Source organism: Haliotis rubra, unplaced genomic scaffold, assembly GCF_003918875.1.
Source record: "Haliotis rubra isolate DU_JTF1 unplaced genomic scaffold, ASM391887v1 Scf115, whole genome shotgun sequence".
NCBI classification, from domain to species: Eukaryota; Metazoa; Mollusca; class Gastropoda; order Lepetellida; family Haliotidae; genus Haliotis; species Haliotis rubra.
The window spans coordinates 553,051-568,202 of NW_025765059.1; the positions used below are offsets into that span (position 1 = coordinate 553,051).

General features: G+C 44.3%; 1 protein-coding gene across 6 annotated transcripts in view; it reads left to right on the plus strand.

The window, feature by feature from the left end:
* Positions 1-15,152, plus strand: part of LOC124254314 (ankyrin repeat and death domain-containing protein 1A-like) — a 49,361-nt gene that overhangs the window by 6,144 nt on the left and 28,065 nt on the right. The window contains exon 1 of one of the 6 annotated variants that reach the window (XM_046688264.1): positions 10,993-11,073. The exons of 4 other annotated variants lie outside the window; for them this stretch is intronic. In XM_046688264.1, coding sequence (XP_046544220.1) covers positions 11,062-11,073 — 12 coding nt within the window. In that variant the 5' untranslated portion in view covers positions 10,993-11,061. Of the gene's footprint in view, positions 1-10,992; positions 11,074-15,152 lie in introns of those variants that run through there. One more of the 6 variants, XM_046688272.1, reaches the window with a different exon arrangement.

Consider the following 15,152-nt stretch of genomic DNA (forward strand, 5'->3'; position numbering starts at 1 on the left):
TGTGAAGAATGATTCATTTATCTTTCATAAAGGTAAAAATATCCTCTCCAAGCCTCGGATATTTGTAACTTTATCAACTCGTGTTGATATGATTGATACCAGTAGACACTTGGGTGAGATTATCTATGTATACACTGTACGTCCAAGTCATGGTTCGTCACCCACATTGTGAAGAATGATTCATGTATTCACAATACGTCTAAGTCATGGTTCGTCACCCACATTGTGAAGTATGATTCATATATTCACGATACGTCTAAGACATGGTTCGTCACCCACATTGTGAAGAATGATTCATATATTCACAATACGTCTAAGTCATGGTTCGTCACCAACATTGTGAAGTATGATTCATGTATTCACGTTCATATATTCACGATACGTCTAAGTCATGGTTCATCACCCACATTGTGAAGTATGATTCATGTATTCACATACGTCTAAGTCATGGTTCATCACCATGTATTGTGAATGGTTCGTCACCCACATTGTGAAGAATGATTCATGTATTCACAATACGTCTAAGTCATGGTTCGTCACCCACATTGTGAAGTATGATTCATGTATTTACTATACGTCTAAGACATGGTCTCATCACCCACATTGTGAAGAATGATTCATGTATTCACAATACGTCTAAGTCATGGTTCGTCACCCATCATTGTGAAGATATGATTCATACCAGTAGACATTGGGTGAGATTCTCTATGTATACTATACGTCTAAGTCATGGTTCGTCACCCACATTGTGAAGAATGATTCATGTATTCACAATACGTCTAAGTCATGGTTCGTCACCCACATTGTGAAGTATGATTCATATATTCACAATACGTCTAAGTCATGGTTCGTCACCCACATTGTGAAGAATGATTCATGTATTCACATACGTCGTCTAAGTCATGGTTCGTCACCCACATTGTGAAGTATGATTCATATATTCACGATACGTCTAAGTCATGGTTCGTCACCCACATTGTGAAGTATGATTCATATATGCACGATACACCTAAGAGATGGTTCGTCACCCACGTTGTGAAGAATGATTCATGTATTCACTATACGTCTAAGTCATGGCTCATCACCCATATTGTGAAGTATGATTCATATATGCACGATACACCTAAGACATGGTTCGTCACCCACGTTGTGAAGTATGATTCATGTATTCACTATACGTCTAAGTCATGGTTCATCACCCACTTCGTAAACATTATATCAATAAAGGCACCACATGTCCAATTTCTGTTTAATATTCACATTGCATACATACCATAAATATTTTCACCGTACGTTGTACGCCATCTTCACTGTATTCATTTATTAATACAGCAACATCGTATATTCAAGATGCATATATTCTCGATACGCTTCTGTCTCCTTAAAGCAGAATTTCTGCACGCTTTTGTATTGTGATGGGAAAGGGTGAAACTAGAGTAGTCAGTCCCAGATACATGCCCGGAGGTAGTGGTGTCCCAGGCACATGCCCGATGGTAGTGGTGTCCCAGTCACATGCCCAGTGGTAGTCGTGTCCCAGTCACATGCCCAGTGGTAATGGTGTCCCAGGCACAACCCGATGGTAGTGGTGTCCCAGGCACATGCCCGGTGGTAGTCGTGTCCCAGTCACATGCCCAGTGGTAGTGGTGTCCCAGGCACATGCCCGGTGGTAATGGTGTCCAGGCACATGCCCAGTGGTAGTGGTGTCCAGGCACAAGTCCGATGGTAATGGTGTCCCAGGCACATGCCCGGTGGTAGTGGTGTCCCAGGCACATGCCCGGTGGTAATGGTGTCCCAGGCGCATGCCCGATGGTAATGGTGTCCCAGGCACATGCCCGGTGGTAGTGGTGTCCCAGTCACATGCCCAGTGGTAGTCGTGTCCCAGTCACATGCCCGATGGTAATGGTGTCCCAGTCACATGCCCGGTGGTAGTCGTGTCCCAGTCACATGCCCGGTGGTAATGGTGTCCCAGTCACATGCCCAGTGGTAGTCGTGTCCCAGGCACATGCCCATGGTAATGGTGTCCCAGGCACATGCCCGATGGTAATGGTGTCCCAGGCGCATGCCCGATGGTAATGGTGTCCCAGGCACATGCCCGGTGGTAGTGGTGTCCCAGGCACATGCCCGGTGGTAGTGGTGTCCCAGGCACATGCCCGGTGGTAATGGTGTCCCAGGCGCATGCCACAGGATAGTCAAATACATTATAGGCATATAACAATGGAACACCAACACTATACACGTACACAAACGTCTTATATACAAAAATAATTCATCAATGGGGACTATTTTCACATGGCCAAGTGATAGTCCACGGTCTCCTGTCACCTGGCTAGGCGATAATCCATGATTCTACAGCATGACAACAACATTGTATGCAATATAAAACGATCCTACGATGTGGAACTGCTCCCAACATCTAGAGTCAACTCCGGATAAAGAGCACCTGCTTTCTCGACCAAATGACAAGCATGCCTCACGAGCGAGCGACATTATCGCCATTCCGCATACCAATGATCGATTCTTGTTCAGATACTGACATATTAATAATTAAGTAATAATTGTTTTTGACACACAGTAGAAGCCCGGCTACACTAAGACACAAGACAAAGGCCAGGATCCCCGTGGATTGTGCTGTTAAAGGCGACCAATCCTCTCTGGTCCTGGTGGGCGAACAGTAATACGTTTATATTCGCGGTACTTGTCGGGGAAGACCTCTTAGCCTGAATAGTGCAACTATACGGGTTTTGGTAGGAGATGGAAGAACAAACATATTACTGGCCCAAACGAGTCCGGGTAGAGCCGTTTACCTAATGTAGACGTCGTTGAGACGGCGTTACGTAGCTTAACACCCTCGTGTCTGTGGGGCGGCATTACCTCTTAGTTTACTGTCAGCGCGTCCCATTATACTGAACAAGTCGATGTGAGATCTTGGCAGCTGGAGTATGTCCTCGTCGGAGTAGTCGCGATTACCGATGCTGTCAACTGTCAACACGTGTTTAGAAACTACGCGAACCTTTAAGTGCGTGATTTCCTTCCCTTCGCACGTCCTGTCACATGATGTCTCTTCATTATACCGCATGTCGCTTCATTCACTGTGGGAGTGGGTTTTTTTTTTAAAATGCCTCTCAAAGAAGTGTTTTTTTTCACTGACTGATATTGCTTCAACTGCAAATTTGACTGCGTTCACTGTAATTTCGGTCGCTTGCGCTGTAGCTTTTGTTGTTTCCACTGTAAGATGCGGTCGCTTTTATGGTAGGGTTACACTGCTTGCAGCAAAACGTGACAGCACGTAATAGGCCGTAACAAAACTTGAAGACGGTCCGGTCCGTAGTGGGACGAGAGGCATGTGTATTCCCCGGCATCTCACGGTCCTTTTCAAGTTTTGTCACGTTCGGACACGTTTGTTTGGCGTTTTGTCACGGTTTTGTCACCCTTAGTGGGCACAAGCGTGCTCCAATGCTGGACGGCGTCCACGTTTCATCCGTAGAATGTCTTGACAGAACGCGCAAAACGCGTCAAAACCTTGATCAAAACGCGACAGGTCGGGAGGAAACGTAATGGCATCCATAGTGGACTGCGGACCAGACCGTAGTGCGCCTTTGAGCTTCCGGGACTCAGCAGCCCGTTTTTCCCAACGTCCCATCACAGACACTGTGCTAGACCGTGAGAAAACTTAGCAGGACCGAACAAAACTTGCTTTTCGAGGAACAACATGGCCAAAATCCCACTGCGCACTACGTTTCGGGGAAACGGGGCAGCCGTGGCCGCCGGGAACATAGTGTAACCCTAGCATTATTGAAGATTCGTTGGCTTCGGTGGTTAGATCGCTGTAAATTCGTTCATGGCAACTTAATACTTGTCTCTGTTATGTGTCAGTGAAGGTGAGAGTGGTTGCTTTACCGGTCTTGTAAACGAACCAAGTGGTTCCTAACACGTATATTCTGTATAACCGGTACATATCTACTGTCGGTGTAATTTGACATAGCTGTATGTAAGCTAGGAGAGTACCATTGTTCAACAGTGTATATGAGGCCTGCATGAATATCTAGACTCGGAGCGAGATAAACAAAGGTGCATATCTATATGCTAAACGCGATGAGAGAAATGAAAGACGAATGTTGTTGAATGCGTCAGTCTCTAACGTGAAATCCAATAAACAGCCAACGCAAACAGACGTACAAACTACAGACAAGGATTAGCAGGCTAAGTGTGTGGAGTCAAAGAGAGGTTGTCATCAAAGTGGATCTGATCAGACGACAGGGGGCGCTGACAGACGAGTCGATGAAACTCTAATCCCGGACAGGAACGTCCAGACATGTGCTTGGTAGTGGGGTCAGGGTCACCTGACTTAGACGGGACACTGTGCGCACCTCCTGTATACACTATGTATTTCCACCAAGAAGGCAGTTCATTTACTCGTCATGGGCCATATTCGACCCGTATGGACACAGCCATGATGTCCCCTTTGTGCGTTACTCGTCCGGCAGCAGGTTGTTACCTATAACCACAGCACACCCTGAAATAAAAAGACAAGCTGCATCGATAAATTGTCTATTGCAAATGTACAGAGAGGAGCAACGGCGCTAGAATCAATAGCACGCACTCAATCAACCAGAAAGGAGTAAAATAATCCGGAAGTTACGTGAAAACATGTATTTAAAGTAATTGGTTATAACCTGGTATACGTATGGTCAAATACCTGAAGATGAGATAGCAATCATGGTAAAGGTGCCCTCAGATTATTTGAGAAACTCCCGTTTTTGAAGTCGTTACGTTTCACGAACACGATGGTAATAATGATAATGAAGATGATGATGAGAAGGACGATGGCGACGATGATGGTAATGAAGGTGATAGTGGTGATGGGGATTATTACCGTCTCTATTTGATCTCGGACCAAACAAGACTACTACAAGACTCACAGACAAAGAATTGAGAACGACAAAAGAATACCCCATACAGACTAAGCAATGAGACAAAAACTAGACAATCTAGACGAGACAATAGCCTGGTCATCGCTCAGTAAGCAAGAACAGACCTATGCTTGGGACGATAAGATGAATCAAGGCGCGGTAGACGATCCTCATATATCACAACAGAGATCGATGGTACATACCAGTGTGAACATCGATCAACCAATCAGTTATTAACATATAGCAACAATGTAATCAATCAATCGGCGACATTGTTGTGATAAGTGAAAATACGGCGGTAATGACCCAGGTGATTTATTTAAAACAGTTCACACACTGAGCCGAGGAAAACAACGCCACAGATCTGCTGATGCAGCAAAAAGAACAAGGGGGTTTTCTGAATGGGAGTTAATGCCAAGTCGTTCAACAGGCGACAATGCTTCCGCTCAAGCAGAAATAGTAGCTGTAACGTTCAATTATTTTCTCTGCCAATGGCTGTGCCTCAGAGAACGTGTCCTTCTCATGACAGTCTGCACCGTAGGCAGCAATCCACAAGATCATGTTTTATACATTACTTCAGTCATATTACCCAGTCTCGTACTGCATCGTAGCATCACTGATGTAAGTCCAACCACCCACCCCATACCCTAGCGACACACAGACCTCATTGACGGGTATATGTGTAACAGCGTCATTGGCGCAGTTCGCACTGAACTGGTTCTTCTGTTGGCGAGCTTACTGCTTTTAGCAATAGTGGCCAAGGGTGGTTCAAAATATGTATTTCCGGTGCGTCTTCATGGCGACCTTAACAGCGTTGTTACTTGTTTTTAGTGATAAATTATTATTTTTTAAATTTACAGTATAATTTTTGGTGTTTGCAAGTTTTATTCTTGATTTAATTTATTTCGATTCTTAAGAATCCAGAATGCTGTGTTTAGAGTTCTTCTATCGTAGTCAAAGAGATGTAGACCACCGCCTTGGTAGACGGTAGCCCAGTGTACTGCTTCTGAGCGCTTCACGGGAGACTACAATCTGCCATCACCCGGATCATAAGGGTGGTAAGAGGAGCATCTAGGACTAGCGTCGTGATGGTGATGTTGCGTGCAGGTGAAACATAAAGTTCCTACTATTGTTACAGCTGCATGTTGTACTTCTCGCTACATACTGGTGTGACCAGCCAGGTCGTGCTTGACGTCATACTGTAAACTTGGGGATCGGATAGATACAATGGCTGCAGAGTATTGTAATAGGTAGGCGGCCACTGGAGCACATACTTGATGCTAGTGTAGTCTCGTATACCACGTCGTTGGTCGTCTCAGTTTTCATGGCAAGTGTAGTCATGTGGTTGAAGCGGTGGCCCGTCACGCGGTAGTTCCGGGTTCTTTCCCCATATGCATACATTGTGAGAAGCCAATTTCCAGGGTCCTCCATTTTTGGAAAGGCAGCGTAAACATGTCTCACACACAGTGGATAGTAACATAATATAACAATAGCTATGTATAAGCACCTGTATCCACGCATTTGTGCATGTTGAAGAGACTAAGCCATTAATACCACGGTTAACCCTAGCCGCCTGTGAGGCGCTGAAAGGTTAAAAGTCATATGACTCATCCCACCGGGTACCCATTCACTGCAGGGTGAACAGAGGCAATTTTTGAACAATTTTACTTGCCTAGTGCGAGACTACATCTATGCCATGTGCTTCGTTGTGGGACAGGACTGAAGTCCAAGAAACTCTCAGGAGTCAAGCTGCCAAACACGGTCACTGGTTTCACCTCATTCGCGCCCAAGTTCCAGATACAGAAATACATTCTGCTCTACGTCATTACTGTACCCGATATACTTCCTGATTCTCTATTCTGGTCTTGAGACAGAAACACCTCACATGAGAAGAATTTTGCGCCCCACCAACCGGCTCCGGATCACTCGCCCTGGTCCAGCCAACTGGTATCGATCCGGTGCCACTGATCCGGTAGACGCTAATAATGCCCGGAACGCATCCAGTTTACAGGGAACAATGGATGATTCAATTATTCAATCGCTTGCATGAAACAATAATTGAACTGACGCAAACCTGTCCATTGTCGAGACACTGATGACATCACTTAACAAACACAGTGTTGATGTGTATTGATTGGGCACGCTGTTGTGATCGACAGCGGTGGTGTTTATTCTGTCCCGATCACCGTAAATATATTCCAGTCTGAAAGTCTGTGTTGCGTGACGATAGATATCGCTACAAAGTATTTTGGTGCAAACTGATTCTGAGTTGATTGTTGTATGCTCCAATAAGCATTCAGAGACAAATCTAGCTGCAAGAATGAAATATTCACGCATCAGTTCAATTAGATTTTACATCAGGTACCATCTGTCTGGATAATGTGATTTACCGAGCAGTTATCAACACTGGTGATCGATTCACAGATTCTCTGTAGTTTTACGCCGCAATCAGCGTTATAACAACGGCCTGTAAATATCCCCTGGGGAATACATGCTACAGTGCGGTTAATTCCTCGTCTACGGAATGTTTAGGCAAATGTGTTCCAGGGAAAAACATAACATGCTTAAGAGAATAGCATTGTTTAAATATTTATAGATAAAGTATTTTCTGTGTTCCGTTCTGGATGAAAATATACTCATGCCATTAATGGTTGTCACCCCCTCCCCACCTCAACCCCACCTCACACCCCACCCCACACCCCTGTCCAATTAAAAAAATTGAAGGGGGTGACAACCATTATTGGCACGAGTATATCTTAATGATAATCTTTCGTCTAAATTATATTAATAACTTTTTCTTTAATCTTATGTCATGGGAGTACGATGTCACAATGGCACCATATCAACATTTCCGTCTCACGGTTTTCATAACCTCGAATATTCAAACCCTTTGTGACAATTTTAGCAAAGATCTTCTTTACTTCCACTTCTTGTGGATATTGTGATTATAAAGCTATTTATTGTCTAGACCTATGTGTGTTTATTCATATTGATCTGTCGCACGCAGCTCTTTCTTTGTCACCAGACTAATTCAGTTATCATTAGTACGAGATAATCGATTTATCTCCCGTATACTATCTCCCACTAATCTGCTCTCAATAGCCTTAGTATTAATAACGTTCGGCCAAGGAGACAGCTGACTCCTACCCTGCTGTCAGAGGCCTTCGGTCCAGGGAGATGTGTCACAGACGGAGGACATATTCCACAACTCACGTCCAACGTCTATGGGAGCACATGCATCAGTATTTCTTATTGTAGATGGGGCGGTGGGGAAGCCTAGTGGTTAAAGCGTTCGCTCGTCACGCAGAAGGCCCGGGTTCGATTCCCCACATGGGCACAATGTGTGAAGCCCATTTCTGGTGTCCCCGCCGTAATATTGCTGGAATATTGCTAAAAGCGGCGTAAAACTAAACTCACTCACTCTTATTGCAGGCAAGTCGTTCAAAAGTTTGATGTTGGATTAAAAGGTTAAAATGTCTGCACGTTTTCCATTTGCCAAAGTGACCTTTACCGTGGATTACCAACGAATAGGGGCGGTGGGGTAGCTTAACGGTTAAAGTGACCGCTCAGTCTCGCCGAAGAGCCGGGTTCGATTCCACACATGGGTACAATGTGTAAAACCTATTTCTGGTGTCCATCGCCGTGACATTGTTGGAATATTGCTAAAAGCGACGTAAAAGCGACGTAAAACCATACACACTCCAACAAGAAACCCTAACAGATCTAATCGAAATAATTTTCTTGAAAAGGATTTCCATTTCAATTTTAGGTTTAAAAAGTGTAGTAAAAAGTAGCTGTGCGTGCTAGAATGATTTGAGTACTAGCAGCATTATAGACCATTGCGACACGTTATTCGCTTGAAGAATTCTCTTTGAGGATGTCCTAAATGTACGTCAGTATGTTATTATCATACACCGCCTACTGTACCACTCCGTAACCTTTGAAGTGAGGACGTTTTAATGACTTATAGATTGCAGAGTGTGTCACGCCACAATGTGTCACCAGTGTGTCACCAGTGTGACATCATCGGTTCACCTGTACACAACCGGTGCAGGTTGAATCATTGTGAATAGTACAGGGTAGTGGCCACGTGTTTTCAATACTTGAATCCAAGGGACAGATATAGAACAGGGGAGTCAGTACCATACCCTTTCGATGAAAGTATTTTCTAGGGACGCATTGTACAGCGTGTAACGGATGGTCTGCCGCTGAATATTTTAACAGCCGTTTCATGTACAAAAACTGTTGGTATACATCTTTAGCACATTTCATATTTGAGATAAGTTTGTTTTTTATTTCAGACATATATTTGACATACTTAGAGTGCTTCGTCATGCATGTTGGGTAGCTTTGATAATTGAAGCTGAATATATTTCCCACGCAAACATGCTTATACCTGACACGTGATTTAACACTTCACCGAAATGAATTGTAGTTGGGAGACATAACAGAGGAGACATACATAGAGACAGGTCAGGTCATGAGACTTTGGCGATGAAGTGTCACAGTTTGGGTCCCATTTAATTGAACTCATCGCGTGAACTGGTATTGGTCTGTTGTCCAAGAGGTGATGAGCAGCTATCCCAGAGTTCACGACGTGACAGTTTGGCAACATATTCCCGAGTTATTGAAATAACAGAGATGGTAAATGTCCGGTGGCCATTGGTGTTGGTGGCCACGTGACCCGGGTTTGATCCCTTGCTAAAATGATTTCGGCGTTATCACGTCTGGATTGACGGTGACATCATGGAGAACATGAAGTGGTACAGTTTCACGCTATAAATATGAGCAAGGGGCATTTGTCGCATTATGCTCATGATATACGATAATCAAGGGATACGATGGAGGCAAAATGTCGGCCCACATGTCCTTAGGGGGGCGCGGAGGTCGCATGTCCCAGAGCTGCAATTGCCAGCATCAACAGCAATATGATTGATAATGCATGTGCTTAATGCAATGAAACACTGCACAGAATGAAACACTGCACAGAATGAAGCACTGCAAGCTGCAGGGCGACGAATGTTTGAACTTGTCGTAGTAGCACCACTAACGTGTCGGCGTTGTCTGGTCGAGGTGTTCATGCCTGTGTTTTGGACGACTATTGGTGGAGACCGTCACAACGTGTGTCGTATTTTCTTTCTCACTGGTGTGACCTGCTCTTGTAAACCAATCCCACTGTACCACTAAACCCTCCCACTACCCTGTAAACCAATCCCTACCCTGTACCACTAAACCCTACCCCTACCCTGTAAACCAACCCCACTGTACCACTAAACCCTACCCCTGCCCTGTCAACCAATCCCTACCCTGTAAACCAACCCTTACCCTGTACCACTAATCCCTACCCCTACCCCGTAAACCAATCCCTACCCTGTAACCCAACCCTTACCCTGTACCACTAAACCCTACCCCTACCCTGTAAACCAACCCCACTGTACCACTAAACCCTACCCCTACCCTGTAAACCAACCCCTACCCTGTACCACTAAACCCTACCCCTACCCTGTAAACCAATCCCTACCCTGTACCACTAAACCCTACCCCTACCCTCTAAACCAACCCCACTGTACCACTAAACCCTACCCCTACCCTGTAAACCGATCCATACCCTGTACCACTAAACCCTACCCTGTACAACCAACCCCTACCCTGTACATCTAAACCCTACCCTGTAAACCAACCTCTACCCTCTACCACTTATTCCTACCAAGTAAATCAACTCTTACCCTGCACCACCAACGCTTTCTGTACCCCAGACCCTGCCTTCTACCACACCCTCTACCCTCTCCTGCACTCTCCTTCCACTTTCATCCTTCATCCCAACATCCTTGCCTCTACCACCTACCATCCACACACCTACCATCGAGAACCCCAACCTCCACCTCCCCCCTCCCCCGATCACACATTATTCACCACCCCCAATCTGTCTGCTATACATAAAGAGATGCTGGTCTACAGGGAACGTAAATCGGTGCAAGATGGCTGACAACTGATGGGCACTAAGCTCGTTACAATTAACTCTGCGATTTCCCCTAATTACCCACAAAGATAATTGACCAATTCGCATACTTGCGACGCCATCACGACTTGTGGAGCGGCAGTATAACATTCACATTCAACTGTCTTACGGAGTGTACAAATTACACTAGAGATGGGAGCAAACGTAAGTAGGGCATATGTATATTTTACGAAACTGGGTAAGGTCTACAATAACAACAACTATTACTAGTGAGAGAGCTGGCCGTGTCCGGCTACTCCCCTATTTGCATATATATGTACATACTGGGGAGGAGGAATGTTGTGTCAGTATGCCAGCCATCTCTCACTGCAGTGTAGGAAGGCATGTTTTATCTTCTACAAAGCGTCAGTTATTCATACAGGTCTACCGGGTGGACTGAGTATGTTGTGTGCTTTGTGTCGGGGTGCAGGCTCGCGTTCAGGGTGTTCTTGATGTAAAGCTGCCAAGGAGTCTTCATGTTTGTCGTAATGCTTGGAAAATGTGACAGTGCATGGTAATGACCTTCTAGGAGCAATGATGGTGTCACTCGAGTTTGTCACAAACATGTTATAACAACACATGATGCCACAAATACAGTTGATATAAATTATATGACCCCCCCGCTCAAATGCTGCCTCGAGTACCCGCTGCATTTGCCACTAATATGTTATAATATTCCCACTAACGTGTTCTGATATTGCCACAACTATAGGTAAATAGTGCCACAAATTCGTTCTGATATTGCCACAAAAACGTTGTCACGAGCTGATAATGCCTCCGAAATTACCACGAATACGTCCTGAATTTGCCACGAATATGTGTTCTTATTGTCACAAATATGTGTTGATAATGCAACGAATAGATGCTGGTATTGCTACGAATACGTGTAGATATTACCACGAATACTTTCTGGTATTTCCACAAAATATGAGTTGAAAATGCCACAAATATGTACCATTGTTGCCACTAAGTGCACTGAATATGCCCTGATATGTACATAGCCCCGCTCATATCATTACACATACGCGCTGACATTTTTACCGAATGCGTGCTGGTATTTTAAAATATACATGCAGAACTCTCAACGCATATCTGCTGACATTGCCATACATACGCGATGTTGCCACGAATGCGCGTCACAAACACGTGGCAATATTACCATCAAGAAGTGCTGATGTTACCTCAAACAAGGCAGGTCTGCGAGACTTACAGACAGTCGTGGAAGATATTTCTAATGCAATCTGATTCAGTAACTACAGACCAATATCCTTATAATCTGTGAATGTAACAATAGATACGGTTATTTCAGCCAAGCCCAATCCCCTATCACGACCAGCCAGGGACCCAGCAGTAAGTAATACTCAACGTGCAAGTCCAATGTTATCATATAACCACAATGGGCCATATATTGATTCCGTGTCGCGTAGGCCTATCAAATAAACTGATTATTACTTTCTGAGTAAGTCAGTGACAATATATAATATCTTTATGGATATATGAGTTGTGTTTGGTAATCTGTTGATGCTGTATACCTCCCCATACTATACTACTCACGTTTTGCTAAGGATCACAAAAATTCGCAATTTTACATAAACGTAGATTTATAATTGGAAATTATATCCATTTAAAACTGGATAAATAATGCTATGGTAAGACATCTTTATCAAAACAGCCACTTTAAGCTAACCGTATGCACTTGATACATGAGTAACCATAAAAATGGTTTTCGTGGCACCAACCAACCATTGACATTGACAAGTACACAACACCTTTCAATAGCAGGTAGGGGATCCACAAGATGCAGTGACATACTGAAACTTAGGACCCATGCTTGCAATAAGCTTAGCTATTTAAACCAAATTTGACCCCACATCATAGTTTTCTGTTGAATCAGTGATTTAATCCTTAGCAAAGTGTGAATAGTATATATTAGCCGCAGTCACCGGCAGGTGATTATACGTCACTACCAGAAAACAGCAGTCTCGACTGTATGTCGAAACAGAATCCCCTGTGTATAGAGGGCAAAATAATAGTGAAATTATACGTGTGGCTCACTGAAAACGATGCGACGACGACGAGTGTTCGCGAACGGGTACGCGTGTTTTGCTCAATCGGTACCACACACCGCTCACACACAAAGTAAGCAGTACACCTGCCATACCGCCGTCGTTAAACATTTAAACCCTTTTGACTGTTTACGCTGTTGTTCTGTCTGCTTGTACTGATGTACACGGAGGAGGCGGCAGTCTGGTGTAACGATACAAATGTTTCCTATGAAATAGTTATGACTACAACGAGGTCAAAGACGTATCACCGTTCAAGCTTAGTTTCAGTATTGGCTCATGGACGGGTACATGTGTACTAGTTTAATATGGTGGCTGATTAGGGCCCTGTTATTGCTTTCTCGTCTCGTAATATCGCTTTCTCGTCTCATGATATCGCTTTCTCGCCTCCAAATTTTAAGGCGAGAAAGCGATGGCCCAAATCAGCCACAATTGTTTAAGGACCGTCCATGATTTATGGTAAAGAAGGGGTGGGGGTGGGGGTGTCATTGCTTTTGTACATGATAAGCCGGGGATCACTTCATTTGTGCTTTAATTTTAAGGGGGTGGTGGGGAAGGGTCCTTCACATTGTACATGCGACTCCATAAAATCATCTCTCTCTCTCTCTCTCTCTCTCTCTCTCTCTCTCTCTCTCTCTCTCTCTCTCTCTCTCTCTCTCTCTCTCTCTCTCTCTCTCTCTCTCTCTCTCTCTCTCTCTCTCTCTCTCTCTCTCTCTCTCTCTCTCTCTCTCTCTCACACACACCAGCCATATATTATGAACGGCCCCTTATTGTTCTGAGGACAACTGACAGACTTATCAAGTTGGTTAAAAGAGCTCATTTTTCATTATCCAAGAGTGCCCTAATTACATACAGATAATGCCATTCATACGCACAAGGCAGTAATTACAGAGTCTAGACATATGATGTGGAGCACCACAGATTCTCCCTCAGGAGCCCAAGGCATGTGGTGTGGCTAGGCATGGAACTTGAAACGCGTATCTCAGACTTTTCCGCAGGGGTGTTTGAGGTGAGGGAATTCAGGGCAGCTGTATGTGTTCACGGAACGCCCGACATGGCCTTCCTGTGCCACTGTTAGATATTCGCAGCACGTGGAAGGCTCAGAATTAATGATTTACTCAGTCGTAATGACAATACGATGGCTCCCAAACCAATCGTTGCTGTGTTTATCCGAAGACTGTGATAGGCACAGTTGTAATGACAACTTGATGGCTCTGATATTCAGACTGAGCGCACTTAGCATTGACATTAACCTTGAGCGTGTCCGTAAATAACCACTAACAGTAGTACATGGACGTATATTCAAGTGGGCCTTGTCCTTTACTCTTAATCCATTTAGATATGGAAAGAAAATTTTGTCTATAATATTGTTGTGTCTTGAAGTCATGTGTATCATACACATATCGCAACTTCATTACATAGAACCCGTCTTCAGAAGATCGTCTTCAGAAACCTATGATTATCGCCAGAAGGTGATTAACATGCCATTGTATCCCAATTGCGTAGATCGATGCTCATGCTGTCAGTCACCGTATTGTCTGGTCCATATTCGATTATTTACAGACCGCCGTCACATAGCATATATACTGAGTGCGGATTTAAACAAAACAAAAGAACCCAAACAGAATCCTTACATGGAGGGCCAGCACAGTACCCACGCTCCAGTTTGTTATTGTTTGTTTGTTGTTTAACGCCGCACTCAGCAATATTCCAGCTATATGGAGGCGGTCTGTAAATAATGGAGTTTGACCAGACAATCCAGTGATCAGCAGCATGAACATCGATCTACGCAATTGGGATACGATGACTAATGTCAACCAAGTCATCGAGCCTGACCTCCCGTTGGTCGCCTCCTACGACAAGCATGGGTTGATGGAAACTAATTCTAACCCGTATCTTCACGGGTATCCACGCTGCAGAGAACTGGCACACCAACATCCGACTTGTCCCACAACGTGTAGCTGGTGAGAGACATCGAGAAACTGAGTGTCATGCAAATAAGGTTCCGGCTTCACAGAACACGGCTATAAAGCACAACGTAAATTGCTTCACTCCAGATATCAAACTGGATGAGAATGAACATAACAATGCAGATTACACGAATACACTATTTATGAAGACATGCATATATTTTTAACTAATACATTCCCTTCCCACAACGCAATAAAACAAATGATATCT